A 14,081-nucleotide genomic window follows, 5' to 3' on the forward strand; every position below is an offset into this window, starting at 1 on the left:
TACATATAACATTGATACTGATAATATTCATAATTTTTAACTTCTAATATTATTTCTTACCTCTGTAGGTTGACAACTATGCCGGGCTTTAAAGATCTTTTAAGAAAATTTGAAGGCAAGCCCTTGGTAGGTCAAACCTCATCACAACAGTTGAAAACAACTATGCAAAAGGAACCAGTGCCGAATCGACTTTCGGATGTCTTTGACGGCAATAATGGACTTAAAGACGATGTCAAAGAAGCAACTTCATTTAAAAAGACAACGTCAGATAATACAACAGGAGGCAGCAAGGCTGTAGTTTCAAACCTTGTTGTTTATTTCACTGGATGGGTTAAAAACAATGAAACCAAGACTTCTAACCAGAAACAGTTTAAATCCTCTACAGAAGCAAACAAAAGAGGTATCGTCTCATCAAATACTAGCAGTACAAACAGTAACCTTCGGATGGACAATAAATATGACACAGAAACGTATTTACAGCAGCGAGCAGAAACTAAACAAGTGAACTGCTTGTCTACGGGCTCAGCAAACCATTTAACTAAATGCAGTGGTGCTAGCGGAAAAGGTACACCAAACACACGAGAAGACATTGCTGCCAATGTACCTTACATAAAAGTAGACAAGCCACCCTTGCAAGAGAACCCATGTACTAAAGGTTCGATAAAAAACATAGCACACCTTGTTGGTATCAACAATACACACGTTGAACATAATGAAGCCTCAACAAAGGACCTTTCAAGACAAAGGAATGGTCAAATGGATGCAAATGGATTTACAAAACTGGACAAAACATCACCACACAGAAAGGGAGAATTAGATTCTTGCAAGTCCGCATCCAATATCCCGAAGTGGTCTCTTCTTCAATTCGATGATGAATCGGATTCACTCTGCGGATCGGAAACAGCTGACAAGAAGACAAATCACCATGGCAACAGTTTCCAAGCAACAAATAATGTCCTGCAGAGGACTAACCAAGAAACAGCAGTCAAAGTCAGTAGTAGAAGTGCAACAACTACGAGGACTTCAGGTGTTTACTCAGATTCCACGCAAACACTTTCGAAAAACAATGAATCTGCAATGAAATCAACCGAAGACATGCACATGAATGAGCGGCGCGCCAAAAATACAGCACGTTACGTGAAAGAAGTTGAAAGTCAGTTACCTTCCCGAAGGAAATATCCAAGTGGTAAGGACATTTGTCAAATCTTCTAAGGCATCACATTTGTATTTTGCAAGTATCTCTTAAACGTTATTTTTAGTAAATAAGTGCTTTAAATGTGTGAAAAGTTTCATAAGTGTTAACTGATTCATGATTCAGTTGCGTTATAAGTAGTTTATATTTGTTTAGTGCCTTGTTGACACGCATACAATAAAGCTCATTTTAAATAATAAAGTTATCTAATTGATTACATATCAACTTTGTGTGCAATGGATGAATATATACGCAAACATACATTTATGTACCATGTGATTATTGTTTCTTTCTGCTTTTCAGAGCCTAGCAATTTACAAAATCAAAATATACCCTGCGGAAAAATAACGAGGACACAAGAAAATGTCGTTAAAATCAGCGACAGCAGATTTTCAATTTCCACACCGGAAAGTGGTAAGTAGAAGTCAAATTAAAAGAATTATAAACTTAAAATGTTTAAGTTAATATTTTGTTTTACTGATTGCCGACAATTAATATTGGCTGGATTTGAACGTTCAATGCCACTTTTCTGTGTTTTGATTACCTAAAATAAATATACGTGTTTTTACAATGATTAATTACAATCTCTCATCTAATGCATATAACTTAAAGTCGTAGTAAATGCGGAATATTAGTCAGTGAAACTGTTAATTAGAAAGTGAACAATTCGCATTTCAGAGTCTGGGTATACAGAATCGTTTTCTGTGAGTCAGATATGTAAGTACTAGTAACTATTTCTATTTCTTAATGCCTGGCATTTTAGTGCGAGTTCAAGATTATATTTACATTGTCAATAATGTCTTATTTCGTACAAATTGCATTTTCAGCATTATTAAAAACGTGTTGAACTGGGTTTTTTTTTTGTTTTTTTTTTTTTTTTTCGAAATTGTATATAGTTAACAACGGTTCGCTGTATTGTAAACTTTTGAATTCATTAAACGCCTTTTCTTTTTAACAATATTCTAATGAATAATTATATGCATATCTTTTTAAGCGTTTGTGTCCTCGGACCAGCAAGAGATTAGAGAATCAACTGCAGGTATTACTATACTTAAATGCGTTTAATATTGCAACACTTTTTGTTATACACCTGGTTAAACTCTGTAAAACACGTGGCTCCTATTTCAAAGTAAATACGAACAGGCAGAAACAAATTCCCTATTGTACTATGTTCAAGTCCATTCGTGTACGATATGTGTTCCTTACTTCTTTTATTAATATTCATAAAGTTCAAATAGAAACTTGAAGGTCGATGGTCAGCTTGTCGAAGGTCAAGTTCACAGTACTATTTCCACTGAAAATGGTTTTCGATCAATAAATGTAGTACGCAATTTGGTCTTTGGTCGTCATACTTCTGAATGATCTATATTTAATAGATTACCCAAGTTTTAGAGGTCAGTAGATCAAAATCATTGCCATAGTAGCATAAATAGTTTCTTAACAAAAAATAAATAAGCGCTTATAAACATGTGACTGCCAATTTTATCTATTGATTGCTTATACAAGAGATGATCTTTACTGTTTAAAATTCAATGAGTCAATAGGTCAAAAGTAACCGTAAACTTGAGATACCATACTTAACACATTGCCTCTAAGAAACCAACCATCATGGGATGGTGTAATTGTTTTCAAATTAAAGTGAATAAATTTCTATGTAATATTTCAAATGGTCTGCAAAGCTGTGAATTGTAGTCTTTAACATATCAGGATAATAATAGTTAAAGTTGAAAATACCTTTATCTGCAGAACAAACAAGACAGATTCTAGAAACGCATGCAGTTAGTTCGGAGATTTCTAGGCACAGACGTCTAAAGGAAGCGAAAAGGATTCTTGACCGAGATGGTGTTGTGTTTCTTGTTAGCCGAAATGGTTCAGGATCCTCTCATTTAGGATGGGACTTGCTTTCGTTAGACACAAATACAGAAAAGTACAATTTGCTAGAAGTAGATCATTTTCAAATATGTACACGGTCAAAAGAATCTGCGACTTTTCTCGCAGACGATGCGTTCGGAATATCTAACTTAGATAAGTCCGCTCTTGATAAATGGCTTAGATATGTAAACGTAAGTAAGCGAAACAAGTCAAGAAATGTCAAATTCATTTTTACCGTAAAACATCACATACTACGTCAGTGTGAAGACAAACTGTCTGATTATGAAAAATGTATTGTCGACGTAGAAAGGCTACGACTGCAGATGGACAGCGAAGAGATGTTAGATATCATGATAAATATGGTTGAAAACAACAAAGATAAATTTAAAATAGTTCTTACCGAAGAAAATGTCCCAGTTGAGAAAAAGAGTAAAAGCAGAAAATATGCCAAGCTTTCAAAACAACTTCTTTCTGACATCTCTGAAAATGCATCTGCCGTCGGATTTCCTAAGAGGTTTCAGAAGTTCATTCAGAACAAAGCAAATATCAAACAGGGCTTACACTATTTTACACTCCCTAGTAAAAATGATCTAAATGACATGACTGATATGAAGCGTTCTGATTTGGACTCATTCCTTACTTTGGTTCTGATAGCACTTTATGGTGAGTTAAAACTGGCAGAGGTCTGCAGCATAGATCAAAAACGTCACGAATGTGCAATCAAGCGGTCGTTTAAGAAGACAAAGAAAAAAACTAAAAAAAGAACCAGATCTAAAGAAGAGCGTATTGAAGAATCGACTGAGATTCCATGGTGGATAGAAATTATAAATCATTATGCGCAGCACTGTAAGGATTCCCTTTATGAATCTGTCGAAACGGGGATAACTCTTTTGAAAGGATACTGCATTAGGGAAGACAAGAAGGACGTGTTCGGTTTCGCAGCTCCTTGCGTGAAAAATGCAGTCTTTCTGACATTTGGCCAAGATTTTCCGCAGCACATTCTGAAAGTTTGCGATCTGTCATTCTTTAAAGATTGTGTTTGCAGTGACAGATATTTCATAACAGATAAGACCAAATGTGTTAAGATTGATGTTTCGAATAAAGTTGTCTGTAGTGAGGCGAACAAAAGGCTGTTGGAACTACATGCAAATGGTGATATACAGTCTTTTGCGAAGCACAAACTTCTTGAAGATGGGATTTTCATTCAGCAATTTATTGACTCGTTTGGAAAGAATATTGATCAGCTTTGGAATGTTATCAAGAACGACGGGGGGAATATGGCAAGATGTGTTATATCGTGCTCGCTAGAAAACAAGTCGAGCTCGCATCACGGTATGGTAGGAAATTTGGTATATTCAATCCTTCGTCACAAGGTCTGGAATCAGAAGAGAAAGGGTAATCGGGAATGGACGTCACAGAAGGAGTCTGAAGTCATCAAACACTGTTGCGAACAAGGCGATACAGAAATATATTTTGAACTGAGGAGAAAATACAACATTCCGGTCAACTTCCAATGTCTTCAGTTAGCCATAAAAAGTGGGTCATATGCTATAGTTAATGACATTATGGGATCCGTTGGAAAAGATTTATCTGACGAAGAAAAATGCAAGGGCATGGAGCGTGCTTTAATTCAGTTTTCAAGGAACCCATCGAAATGTCACCATGATGTTGTAAAGGCCCTGCTGAAAGTTGTATCAGTTGATTACAAGATTAAAGGTGTGGATCCGATCATCCATACTGCTGGTAAAACAGGTGATACTCGTGTTTTGGTTACTCTTGAAGTGTTTGATGGGGACATAAATGTTACAAACTCAGAGGGCAAAACCATTCTTCATGAGGCTATCAAACGGAAAAAGACAGCATTTATGACAGTGGCCCTCAACCATGGAGCTGATCAGAGAAAGGCAGACAGAAGTGGTCTTCTACCAATTCATGAAGGAGCAATACAAAACAAACCACATATGATTCGGTTACTCATGAAAGCCGATGAAAATATTGCCATGACAAGGGACAAGTATGGACGTCAACCACTACATTATGCAGCTATTAACAAAAGTTTTGAAGCAGCAAATTGTCTAATAGAGCATGGTGTTGAAATAGACGCATATGATTATAAACAGAAAACACCTTTGCACTATGCCGCAGAATCTGGGAAAGGAACTGTTGTTCACAGCCTTCTGGAAGCTAATGCAGATATTAACAAGCAAGATAAAGATGGGCACTCGCCGTTGCTATTCGCGTGTAAAAATGGAAATGTACAGGGCGTCAAACGACTTCTGCGCAAAAGAGAATTTATGAAACTGAACGTAAATACACCCTGCAATGGTATGTTCCTAGTGCATTTTGCGGCTTCTAGTGGCGAGAGGAAAGTTTTCCAGATGTTGACTGACGCGGGAGCACATATTAAAGAAGTTACACAGGATAGTAATGACACTGTTCTCCATATTGCAGTAGAGAAAGGTCACAACAAACTGGTATATCATATACTTCAGAAAGACGATTCGCTAATTGGATGTAGAAATAAGAAAGGTGAAGTTCCGCTACATATAGCAGCTCGACATGGCAACCTGTCAGTAACACGTACTCTACTAGCCCATGGAGCCGAAAGGTCGCCGATAAACAAGCGTTCCGAAACACCTATAAGCCTTGTCGAGCGGAAACTTTCAGAACTTAAAAGACACACAGAAGAGTATGAAAACTATTACTCGGTAAAGATGCTTCTATCAGGACACAAGGTCATGCTTGAGACCGCTTTATAAACAATGTAAACGAACACTGAACGTCCTGGAACCAATAACGATTCTCCTTTTGCATATAGTATTTGCATTTTATGTGATGTTTTACGGTTGTACATGTTCTTTGACTGCATTTTCTATATCTTTTGGCCTAGATTGGGTTTGCAGTAATATACTCAAATGTATTTATATACACGTAGTAAGTCACCGTTTCACTTTTTTCCACATACTTATCACAAATCGTATTTCATATTTCATCTATTACTTAACAAACATGATTACATTGTTACTTTGTGAAAACACATAAACCGAAACCGAATCGAAAAAAAAGAATGTATTATGACAGAAGTCACAGTTAACAGGTAAAATTCTCCGAACACTCACATATACACCTTTACGAAATCAAAATTGAAATTTAGCATGAACCCGATTTCTGATTTTTTACCAAACCGACCGTAGTTTTAACTTGCTTCACATGTACACCAAACCAGAAACGAGTCTGAGTCAAAGCCGCAATTTTGTCGTTTCAGGATCGGCAAAGGTTTTCACATATTTATCCGAATAAAATGTGTAGAAGTATAGCAAAATAAATGAAACGTATGTTAAAAAAGCCGACAGAGTGTCCGTCGGAGGATGGAATCGGTACATGTAATTTATAAACAGACAGACACCTTTACAGAAAGATTTCGGTAACTCAACTAGGATTTCAGTTTGTTCAAATTTTCGTTTCAGTTTAGACATATATGTGTACCGATTCCATCCTCCGACGGACACTCTGTCGGCTTTTTAAACATACGTTTCATTTATTTTGCTATTCTTCTACACATTTTACTCGGATAAATATGTGAAAACCTTTGCCGATTCTGAAACGACAAAATTGCGGCTTTGACTCAGACTCGTTTCTGGTTCGGTGTACATGTGAAGCAAGTTAAAACTGTGGTCGGTTTGGTAAAAAATCAGAAATCGGGTTCATGCTAAATTTCAATTTTGATTTCGTAAAGGTGTATATGTGTGAGTTCGGAGAATTTTACCTGTTAACTGTGACTTCTATAATTCATTTTGATATATATACCATGTCAATTTTGTTACTAGTTTTTATTATATTATTATGTTTACTTTTTGCATTTTAAGTCCATTATTTTTTCTGTTTGTAATAGTTTAGCCATATTATTACATGTCATTGACTTCTTTATTTTGTACAACTGTATAAAAGTTTTATTAGTGGTATGCCTATAGATTTATGTCATGTTTTAATCGATAAGGCTTTCATTGGTGATTTTAAATACGACATAACGTGATTCAGTTAAGAAATAATTTATAGCAAAAGAATGTTTTAACACTGTTTATGCACGATGGGCGGTTATAGTTTCAGGAGGGCGCAGCCCGTGTGAATTTATCTGTACGACGTATTACCGCCCGAATGCATAAATAGTGTTAAAACACGGTTTTGCAATAAATTATTTCGATTCTAATATGCTCTTAATCTAAAACAGTAGATAAAATATAGTAGCGCTCTTTCTCCCTCTCTTGGTCGCAATAAAAACATTGACGTCAACGCACGTTAACGTGACTTCATTCTAGCGTAAGAGTATTTTAACAGAGAAAAACATATCAGAATGAGATTTAGAAGACAGTTTTACGGCAAATATGGCATTTTTATGATACTCAGGTAATATTGTTTCATAATTTTCGAAATCTAATAAATTAAATATATTGAAATTTTAATGTTCATCTGGATGAATGTCGTTTTGGTCAATCACATCTGAGCAATATTTTAAGACATTTTTCGGTTTTCATATATTCTGTTAGAGATTTATTTAAGTAATAAAAAGAGCCATTGCATAGAATTAGATCCCTATTTCTACTTTTACATATGCATTTGATAAATATTGGGATATTTCAACTACATGAAACAAAAGAGACGGTAGCTTCGTAGCTTCGGAATTCATCTATTTTCAATCAAGTTCGGATGTGCAACAGAGATAGGCAAAGGGAGGTAATGATGATTTTATAAACTTGATATTTCTTATTAATTTTAGCAAAATGCATACTTGTCAATGAAAATCTTTGACAACTTTAATTATGTCTCCATCCACACAGTCGTATGGGGGGCATATTGATTTACTCCAGTCTGTGTGTGTGTCTGTGTGTGCGTGTGTGTGTGTGTGTGTGTGTGTGTGACAAAGCTTGTCCACACTCTAAGTCAAACATTTCTCATCCGATTTTCACCAAAATTAAACAAAATGTGTTTGATCATAAGACCCGTCTAAGTTCGAAAACTAGCAAAATCTGTCCAGGCGTATTGAAGTTATGGCCCTTGAATTACCAAAAAATCGGCCTTTTACTCTTGTCCGCACTCTAAGTCGAACATTTCTCATCCGATCTTCACCAGACTTGAACAAAATGTGTTTGACCATGAGACCTCGGTCAAGCTCGATAACTAGCCAAATCGATCCTGGCATTTTGGAGTTATGATCCTTGAATTACCGAAAGATTCGCCTTTTACTCTTGTCCGCACTCTAAGTCGAACATTTCTCATCCGATCTTCATAAAACTTTAATAAAATATGTTTGACCGTGAGTCCTCGGCCAAGTTCGATAACTAGCCAAATCGGTCCAGGCATTTTGGAGTTACGGCCCTTGAATTACCGCAAAATCTGCCTTTTTACTCTTGTCCGCTCTCTAAGTCGGGCATTTCTCATCCGATCTTCACCAAACTTGAACAAAATAAGACCTTAGCCAAGTTTGATAACTAACCAAATCCACCTAGGCACTTTTGATTTATGGTCCTTGAATTACTGATTGGATCCGCTCGTCCAGACCATCTAATTGGATCCACTCGTCTAAACCATCCAGAGAAACTAGACATTTTTCATAGTGGCAGTTGTGGGAGACATGCGCTTTTCTCAAAAGCATCTCTAGTTCAATATTGATTATATCTATATTATTCCTTAACAAAAATTGTTTATTCAATTCAAACTTATGCTAAAATAATCTTGGTTGGGCAACCAGGATATAGAAATTAAATTTTAAAATACTTCCAAAATGTAAATACCAATAAATTCTCAGTAGAAAAACATAAAAACGTAATTCTGGGTGTTTCATTCACATGTATTTTGAGCGTTTTTTTTTTATAAATTCGTATTGAAGACAAAAGAGGTCAAAGCTTATGTCCGTACATTAACACTTCAAAACCATTTAACAGTTAAAAATTATGCTGGCGCAATGGTTAAACAGCTTCAATGTTGTCTGATCTATATTAGTATGAATATGGTACCCTCTGTGACTGCTTCTCAGATAGCGTGGTTTCGATTTTTGTGAGAAGTAGGAACATACGGGGGAAATTTTAGCATGAATCAGACGATTACACTGCTGTGAAATCTACCTTGTATCTCGTTTCGACATAAATGTTAAGTAGCATTTTAAAACAAGGTATGTTCAGCAGCATTATAAATGAACTAAGAGAATGTCCTCAAGACATTAAAGCGGCTTTATTATTCAAAAAGGAAAATGGCGGCTCCGATACATGTTGGTTCAAGCAAGATTCTGATGAGGAGTCAGCCACATAAAATATTTGATTGGATTTCTTCATGTGAGAAAGAGGTTTTTATCATTTGATATATGGCAATGCGTTACTGACTGCATTCTTGCTTTTCGTTTCGGCAAGACAAATTCTAAGCAACGCGTGTTTCAGCCACTCATACATCTGTAGATTAGGAAAGAGCTAATTATAAATGCGGACATAAGCGTTTTGGTCTTTTAAGCCTTGAGCGGAAAAGAGAATTTTGGGTAGAATCACTTGAATTTGAAACGTATGCATTTATTTCTTACATATGTCTTAAGGCTTGTGTCTTTTTCAAGGTTTTCCTAAAATTATTTTTGTTTATCATTTATGTTCATTTATCGTATTTACTGTTTAACCTATAACTGTGAAAGTTGACAAATTTTAACGTTTTCTAGTTGTTTTTTTTTTTCACTAGAGTAGTTCCTAATTTAAGTGTATCCAACATGTCACGACTATTGTTTCCCATTGACAAAGATAGAAAGTGTTAGTATGAACCATAGATTAAAATGGTGTTAGATACTGTGGTTGTACTGAGTAAGAAATACAGGAAAAGTTCTGGCATCAACGTCACATTGCTGTGAAGGTTTTCCTTAAAATATTTGACATAATTATCATGTTTGTATATTTATTGTATCTATTAAATATATGATTTTACAGTTTTTAATGAAAGATATTCTACAACGTTTTCAAGTTTTTAACTGAAGTTTTTCCGCATAATAGAGAGAATATTTGCTGAAATATTTTTCACGAATAAACACCAGATGCGATATTTTTACGAGTGGCATAGCCATGAGTAAAAATATAAGATATCATGAGTAAAAGATAATTTGACCTTAAATGTAAATAAAAAAAATGACGGAATTTACCCTACCCATTTTATATTTTCTTAACTGTTACAGTGGAAAGTATATTTGCTATATTTTACTCCAATATTTCGATAAATCACAGAAATGCATATTATACATAGGTATATTCAACGAGTTATACAGCTATTGTCTTCCTCTGTTAACGATAGAAAATTTTAGTTAAGTTTGAACCATAATTTACAATAGTGTTAGTGTATTATAACATGCAACAACGACGAACTCGTGTTCAGAATTAGTAACTATATTCGGGACCTCATTTAATAATCGTAGTATTTGTAAGCTTTGAGTGTGTGTGTGGTGCACGCGTTTGCGTGCTGGGGGGTTCGTTTTGAGGAGGTTGCGCTTTTGGTGCGTGGCACTCCCTGTTTGATATTTTTCTTTGTTTTTATTTGTTTGTGTACATACACGGAAAATGTAAAAACAGTCCGCTTTTCTCTGCAAACTAAGCATGTAGGTTTTTTGCAAAGTACGACCGTAGTCACTTTTTCAGCAACGTGCAAACTACCTTTTCCATAAAATAATATAGATAGATTTTCGTTAAAATTCAAAATTCAGTTTTTTTTTCAATACGTATCGCCAATTACAACTTTCGATTATTGATGCTCTTATAAAATACAGAAATCTTACATTTTCATTTGTCATGTATTTAATTCTACAGGGATTTTAACATTGGCAAGATCAAGTGGCAACTTACTAATTCACTAAAACATGAAAATGGTTTGTACTTTAAAGAAACTGCAAATTTCGGAGCCATTTACTATGACATTTTGACTTTCCTGTTCATTTTTAGTTTGTTTGTTCGTTGTTTTTGTTTTATTTAAGTTGTAGTTAGTTTGTTTTTCTAATATTTCGTTTTCTTTCTTCTTTTTTGTTATTAAAATGCATTTAACTTTTCCTTTTTTAATTAACATGTTCACTTTTAAATAAAATATGAAGTCATAGGGATTTTGTTCGTTAATTTAAACATCTACACCCCTTCAAGGTCAGCAACGAGAATGTAGGTCATTACCTGTACGCACGTGTATTTGTTGACACGAAAGCCATGCAGAGTCTAGTTTAGCTTTGATATAAGTCTTATTTTCTACATTATGGATAACATTTTATCATGTTACATTAAAGTCCGTTGATGAATAGTATACACAACACACTCTGTAAACCTTTGACCTGAACTTGTGATGTTGACCTTGGAGTTAAGGACATGCTGATGTACGTGACACACATTACCTTATTGGTAACAAATAATATAACAAGAGGACTATAGTTGCCAAAACGACCATCAACTTATCTTGAATATATGTCTCTCTTTAAGCAAGACAGATCTACCTTATTGCTAACAAATAATATAACAAGTGGATTATAGTTACCAAAACGACCATCAACTTACCTTGAATATATGCCTCTCTTTAAGCAAGACAGATCTACCTTATTGCTAACAAATATTATAACAAGAGGACTATAGTTACCAAAACGACCATCAACTTATCTTGAATATATGTCTCTCTTTAAGCAAGACAGATCTACCTTATTGCTAACAAATAATATAACAAGAGGACTATAGTTACCAAGAAGACCATCAACTTATCTTGAATATATGTCTCTCTTTAAGCAAGACAGATCTACCTTATTGCTAACAAATAATATAACAAGAGGACTATAGTTACGAAAACGACCATCAACTTATCTTGAATATATGTCTCTCTTTAAGCAAGACAGATCTACCTTATTGCTAACAAATAATATAACAAGAGGACTATAGTTACGAAAACGACCATCAACTTATCTTGAATATATGTCTCTCCTTAAGCAAGACAGATCTACCTTATTGCTAACAAATAATATAACAAGAGGACTATAGTTACGAAAACGACCATCAACTTATCTTGAATATATGTCTCTCTTTAAGCAAGACAGATCTACCTTATTGCTAACAAATAATATAACAAGAGGACTATAGTTACGAAAACGACCATCAACTTATCTTGAATATATGTCTCTCTTTAAGCAAGACAGATCTACCTTAAACTGCTGGCAAAATAATACGTGACACACATTACCTTATTGGTAACAAATAATATAACAAGAGGACTATAGTTGCCAAAACGACCATCAACTTATCTTGAATATATGTCTTTCTTTAAGCAAGACAGATCTACCTTATTGCTAACAAATAATATAACAAGAGGACTATAGTTACCAAAACGACCATCAGCTTATCTTGAATATATGTCTCTTTTTAAGCAAGACAGATCTACCTTATTGCTAACAAATTATATAACAAGAGGACTATAGGTCCGAAAACGACCATCAATTTATCTTGAATATACGTCTCTCTTTAAGCTAACAAATAATATAACAAGAGGACTATAGTTACGAAAACGACCATCAACTTATCTTGAATATATGTCTCTCTTTAAGCTAACAAATAATATAACAAGAGGACTATAGTTACCAAAACGACCATCAACATATCTTGAATATATGTCTCTCTTTAAGCAAGGTAGATCTACCTTATTGCTAACAAATAATATAACAAGAGGACTATAGTTACCAAAACGACCATCAACTTATCTTGAATATATGTCTCTCTTTAAGCAAGATAGATCTACCTTAAACTGCTGGCAAAATAATCGCATGTCCATTTGATACGCCCCTTGACCAAGTGATATGTTTTATGATGCCCTTAAAGTATATATGTAAACAGTTTTAACATTAGAAAGTTTAGCTTCATGGTTGCAAAACTAATACGACAGGTTACCAGGCGAAGTAAATAAATAGCTTTCCATTTAAGGCAATACTTAGAGGTGTTCATCCACATGAAAACATCATACATAGTACATACTTATCGGAAACTTTCTAAGGCACTATATATGTCAATTTAAGTAACATTCATAAGTATTATTTATAGCTGTAATTAAATGCTTTGTAATTAGCAGAAATGATGGCAGACTCTTTTCTGGAAAGTTGATTAACTTGTGAGTGGTTTTAATAATAATAATGTACAAATGCACTAGCTGCAAATGTCTTGCCTTCCTTATTGTAAAATTAAGGCTATCAGATTTACGTTAAGCGACCTAATCATGTTTGGAAACGTACCTACCATCCAGGGAAAATGATTTAAAAATGTTTCTAACTGGTACATTGCAGCTTCGTCAACAGTGAGATTTAGCAATATGTATTTCTTAGCAATTATAACAAGTTACAGTACCATTTATCACAAATTTCTGTCCAACCTATTAAAATTATTTCATTCCACACCTTCAACCACAGATTCTTACAGTCTTACGTACATTAGGGGTCATGTTTTTCAGTAGCATAGCAAAATTACTGAAGCGTGGTAGATAGATTTCTTTAAAGGCGAAAACAGAATTGCTGTATTCTTTTGTTTCTGAATGTCCTCTTGGTGAATTTAACGACTATTACTGGTGATAGTTTTATGAAAATCTTCAAAACAGTTTGACAAAATGGAGCGGACACAGATTAAAGGTATTTGACAATTGACCTCAGTGTGACCTTGATCTTGAACCTGGATGGTTCGCCCTGCATTTTGTCTTGATAGATGCTAGTTTAACAGAAACATTCCCTCTGGTTTGAAATGTATAGAGCAGACAAGAAGTAAGGCTTCTTGACATTTATCATCAACTGGCCTGGTGCATAGGCTTTGCACATCAATCATGGGAGGTAATCGATGTGTTTTACAACAATATTTTAAGCGGAGTGAGACCAAGGTGAGCTATTTGACCTCTAAGTGTGACCTTTCATATAAAGACCTACGTTGTGCACTCTGCACGTTGTATTGATGCAGACAACACGTTATGCCGGGTGAACACCAAGAGCTATGATGGTCTCAAGATC

The 14,081-nt window shown here is 34.8% G+C and overlaps 2 protein-coding genes across 2 annotated transcripts in view; both read left to right on the forward strand.

The window, feature by feature from the left end:
- Positions 1-6,253, forward strand: part of LOC123543606 (uncharacterized) — a 172,709-nt gene extending 166,456 nt beyond the window's left edge. Inside the window, exons 3-7 of the mRNA XM_053524613.1 lie at positions 69-1,186; positions 1,496-1,606; positions 1,871-1,909; positions 2,187-2,231; positions 2,939-6,253. Of these exons, the coding sequence (XP_053380588.1) occupies positions 79-1,186; positions 1,496-1,606; positions 1,871-1,909; positions 2,187-2,231; positions 2,939-5,823 (4,188 nt within the window). The 5' untranslated portion in view covers positions 69-78 and the 3' untranslated portion in view covers positions 5,824-6,253. The remainder of the gene's footprint in view (positions 1-68; positions 1,187-1,495; positions 1,607-1,870; positions 1,910-2,186; positions 2,232-2,938) is intronic.
- LOC123547304 (vacuolar protein sorting-associated protein 52 homolog) overlaps positions 1-14,081 on the forward strand; it is a 182,694-nt gene that overhangs the window by 76,574 nt on the left and 92,039 nt on the right. The window lies entirely within an intron of this gene.

The sequence above is a fragment of the Mercenaria mercenaria genome, chromosome 15, assembly GCF_021730395.1.
Source record: "Mercenaria mercenaria strain notata chromosome 15, MADL_Memer_1, whole genome shotgun sequence".
In the NCBI taxonomy this organism is placed as follows: Eukaryota; Metazoa; Mollusca; class Bivalvia; order Venerida; family Veneridae; genus Mercenaria; species Mercenaria mercenaria.